The 4,144-nt window shown below is 38.9% G+C and overlaps 1 protein-coding gene and 1 non-coding gene across 2 annotated transcripts; both read left to right on the top strand.

Moving 5' to 3' along the window:
• The first annotated feature begins 326 nt into the window (after positions 1-326).
• Positions 327-400, top strand: TRNAI-GAU (transfer RNA isoleucine (anticodon GAU)). The gene has a single exon. It is a non-coding gene; the product is annotated as a tRNA-Ile (tRNA).
• Positions 401-2,660: 2,260 nt separating this feature from the next.
• LOC149072528 (uncharacterized) lies at positions 2,661-3,734 on the top strand. The gene has a single exon (XM_089247228.1). The coding sequence runs from the start codon at positions 2,661-2,663 to the stop codon at positions 3,732-3,734; it is 1,074 nt and encodes a 357-aa protein (XP_089103354.1).
• Positions 3,735-4,144: the final 410 nt, after the last annotated feature.

The raw sequence follows: 4,144 nt of genomic DNA, 5'->3' as shown, positions 1-4,144 counted from the left end.
TTAATGACAGTTATAGGCAGAGTGATCGCGACTCGAGAAAGGTTGAAGACCCCTGATCAGGGCCGCAAGTAGATTTTTGGTCACCCGGGGCAAGTGCGCATTCTGGCGCCCCCCTTGTAATGTTGAAGGAGAAGAGATATAGATGGCATTTTTCTCAGCCAGAGATATCAAGGAAACAGTTATTTTCCGGATATTATGCCGAGGCGAGCTCGGAAAGAAAAGTCATCACGTCTCCGCCGGGACTCGAACCCAGGCCCTCTTGCATACCGGGCAAGCATGCTACGCCTCACGACACAGTGCGTGAAATTAGGAAGGCAAAGTCATGTGTCTCCAGTGGTGTAGATGGTAGCATGCTTGCCCGATATGCAAGAGGGCCTGGGTTCGATTCCCGGCGGAGACGTGATGACTTTTCTTTCCGAGCTCGCCTCGGCATAATATCCGGAAAATAACCGTTTCCGTTGAAGAAGTTTGAAAATAAAATTTGCGCCCCCTCTGGTCCAGCGCCCGGGGCACCAGTCTGCTTTCCCCCCCCCCTCCAGTTGCGGCCCTGCCCCTGCTCCAAAAGAAGTTAGAAAACTACCTCCTGCGTGCGACGTCCCACTTCCAGGGACAATATCGTATTCTCACGTAATTTTTAGGAATGAATAAAACCAATGGTTTGTCGTGAATAAATTCATTCATAAATTCGACAATTCTCAAAATATATATACATTATTGTAATGAATTTTCTTTCAAGAATTCTGAGAGAGAGAGAGAGAAAATATTTCATTCAAGAAATCTGGAAATATTTTTCATTATTTATGAATATTTTCATGTATTGTAAAATATTTCTTTCACTAACTCTGAGATTATTTCTTTCAATAATTATGAAATTATTTCTTTCAATAATTATGAAATTATTTCTTTCAATAATTATGAAATTATTTCTTTCAATAATTATGAAATTATTTCTTTCAATAATTATGAAATTATTTCTTTCAATAATTATGAAATTATTTCTTTCAATAATTATGAAATTATTTCTCATGAATTTAGAAATGTTTTCTGAGAATGAATTCTTCTCACCAACATTTTTGGTTCCCGTAAACTGCATTGAGATAATAATGATTTATCTCTATAAATACAAAGAAAAACAATATTCATGTATATATATTTTTTAGAAATTTCAGCCATAACTAAATTTTTCCCTTGTTTTTGGCAGCTTTTTTCCACGAATTTCCCTTTTATTCCTTCACGAATATGATCAGCACGAACATTAGGCGATATATATCCCGCATTTTCCTCTATGTAAAATTTTCAAACAGTACTACGGCCAACACAGACCCGTAATTAGGCTGAGGCAACCGGAGCACTTCCCCAGGGCCAACAAAAAATGTACATTTTATTTCGCACAATAACAACCCTTTCAAAGGGGGCCCTCCAAAAAAAATGTCTGCCCCAGGACCTCGAGAAGGCACGCTACATCGAAGGACAGACATTGAATATTCCACATAGAAATCAATGTTGAAAGTGCCGATATTGTAGAAATTCAATAGAGTTTTTCGCCATGCCAATAATTAAAAAAAATTGAATTCTTAGTTTTGGAAATCTGGAGTTTTCTTAGAGATAACAAGACGAGAATATTAAATATTGTTCCGGATAATTTTCCACAAGACTTCGATGTTGCAAAACAAGAAGCGGTTCGACGGACAAACAGAGATTTATTTACAGAACAGCAATTTACACGTATTTACAGGCTAGTCAGAGAGCTAACAACTTCCTCGCAAAGTTTAAACACAACTGACTGAATCTCCTTGTGCCTGCCATCTTGTGAGCTCCAGACTATTTATAACCCTCCTAGAAAGTTCGAGGAAAAGAACATTCCACAAAATTCTATTTTACAGTTTCCTAGTGGTCGGCGCCACCGTACGATCTGTCTGGAGGGGGGTTGAACCATTCTCGGGAAGGGCGGGGCTTTCTAGAATGTTCCTCTAGCCCTCCGCCAATCGGACCTTTTTCCGTTTAACCGAAACCGATTTCTATATTTCTGAGAGCCATCGAACAAATCGCGCCATCTATCGCCTACAGACCGTAACAAAATAAAATAATTCATCGGAGCCACTTTTGAGTTGAATATACGTACAATAACACCGATTTCAACTTTTTATTCATATTTTATCAAGTGTGAAAATGAAAATTTACGTCTGTTTCTTCTTTTAGTAAACTACATAAATTCATATAATTTCGGATTTTTTTAAAATTCATAATGGCCCATGGGCATAGATTACATAGAAGAAATTCCGAAGGTTAATCCCTTTAATTGAAACATTTTTTGACTCAAAAACAGATCAATATCCATGAACTTCAATGAAAAACTTTCGTAGTATCTAACACCCATCACATAAAGAAAAGAAATTTTATTTCTAGATATGTTTTCTCTACGAGCATCCGAGGAAATAATTACGTCGGTTACCCTGGAAACGGTTTGTATGTCCTTCAAACCTTTCTCTTAAGAAGGAAAATATCACGTGATCCAAAAAAAGTCTCATACTTTCCTGGTCTAGTGATTAGCCGTTCCAAAGGCCACATCAGTTGTTTTTCTGGCGCGCGGCTGCAATCGGGCAAACAAATTCTTAATTTCCTGGTGAGAATAAGGTCATAAAACCGATAAAACGAACGCGATGTCTCCAAAAGAAATCGAGGATTTACCCAACGAAATTTTTTTTAGAATATTTTCTTTCTATGTAGGGTCCGAAGGCAACAAGAATCTCCTGGACAACGTGTCAGAAGTCTGCCGTAGATGGAGAGAAATCGCACTATTGCCGGTGCTATGGAGTGACATAAAAATCACTGACGAATCCAAAACGAACATTAAGGATCTGATAGAATTCGCTGAACGAGGCTTGCTGTCGAAAGTTGAGAACCTGGTGGTCACGGATCCTCTTCAACAGCTCGAGCGTATGGACTTCAAGGTGATGATCAGTAAGTGTCAAAGCTTGAAAACATTGTACCTTTATGGTGTTGATTTAGGGATCGATCCATCAGACATTGCCATCAATTGTCCCTTGCTAGAGCACTTTCACCTGTCAAGGCGCGTCGTGCATTCAAACGGCAATTGTAAGTTCAATATCCAGAAGTTTAAGGATTGTTGTCCGAGGATGAAAGATCTTATCCTTAGAAACATCGATCTTGAATGTGACGAGGCTGATGAAGATGTGGGCTTTATGTTGTTGGAATCACTCATTATCTACGGAGATTTGACAAGTAAAGAACTTTATCTTCTTGCAGGGAAATCGATGAAATTGCGTATTCTTTACACCGGTAAAGATTCCTTGAAAGGAATACTCAATCTATCAACAGAGAAGCTCGAGGAATTTTGGTCCGTCTCACAAAATGCCGAAATCCCTAGTGAGGACTGTGCAAAAATTTGCCAAAAATGGAAGAATTCCCTGAAGATAATACATTTTATCCTTCATGATTCGGTGAATGAATGCAACTTCGGGGCTGCGCTCAGACAGTTAGTGAACGAAGGGAATGGATCGAACAATCCGATAACTCGTGTGCATATTCACGGCGTCAGGATAACCTTAGAGGACTTGGCCTATTTCGTGAAGTACGCTGATAACCTCACCGATCTCGACGTATGTGGAGCCTACGGATTTCCAAATGAGTTCCGTGGCGAGTTCTCTTCAAGCGTGTCCATCCAAGTTTTGCGACATGCCCTCATGGAACATTTGAAAGCTGCCGAAAAGTAAATGATGTAGGAACTTATAGATACTATTTGTTGATTTTTGTCGATGAAAATGATCCTTTCGTTGGGAAATACGGTTGTATTTTGTTTTATTAAAAAAAATTTTTTTTTTTTTTGTTATTCGTTTCATAAGAATGTACTGTGTTAATTATTATTCAAGGTTGCGGAGATGAAGGTCGGAGGTTCATTTCAGAAATTTGAGATGATTTTTAGGGCAAAATTTTTTTGTTCAGCTACCGAATATTACCCGAGGGTGGGCAGAAATTTGTTCTTCCAGCCGAAAAATTCCCATTGGGTCTTTGGAGAGGTTTCGAGGGAGGAAGTTCCGCGTGAGCTTAGATTTCGAAAAGCATGTCCGAAAATTTAACTAGTGATGCTGACATCTTTGAACGATCATTTATACTTCTAACTAGA

Source organism: Pholcus phalangioides, unplaced genomic scaffold, assembly GCF_987345545.1.
Source record: "Pholcus phalangioides strain wild (caught in Gottingen) unplaced genomic scaffold, Ppha-v1.0 ptg000017l_1, whole genome shotgun sequence".
Classification (NCBI taxonomy): domain Eukaryota; kingdom Metazoa; phylum Arthropoda; class Arachnida; order Araneae; family Pholcidae; genus Pholcus; species Pholcus phalangioides.
The sequence above is the reverse complement of the archived record's forward strand: the minus strand, read 5'-3'. Positions and strand labels throughout refer to the sequence as shown.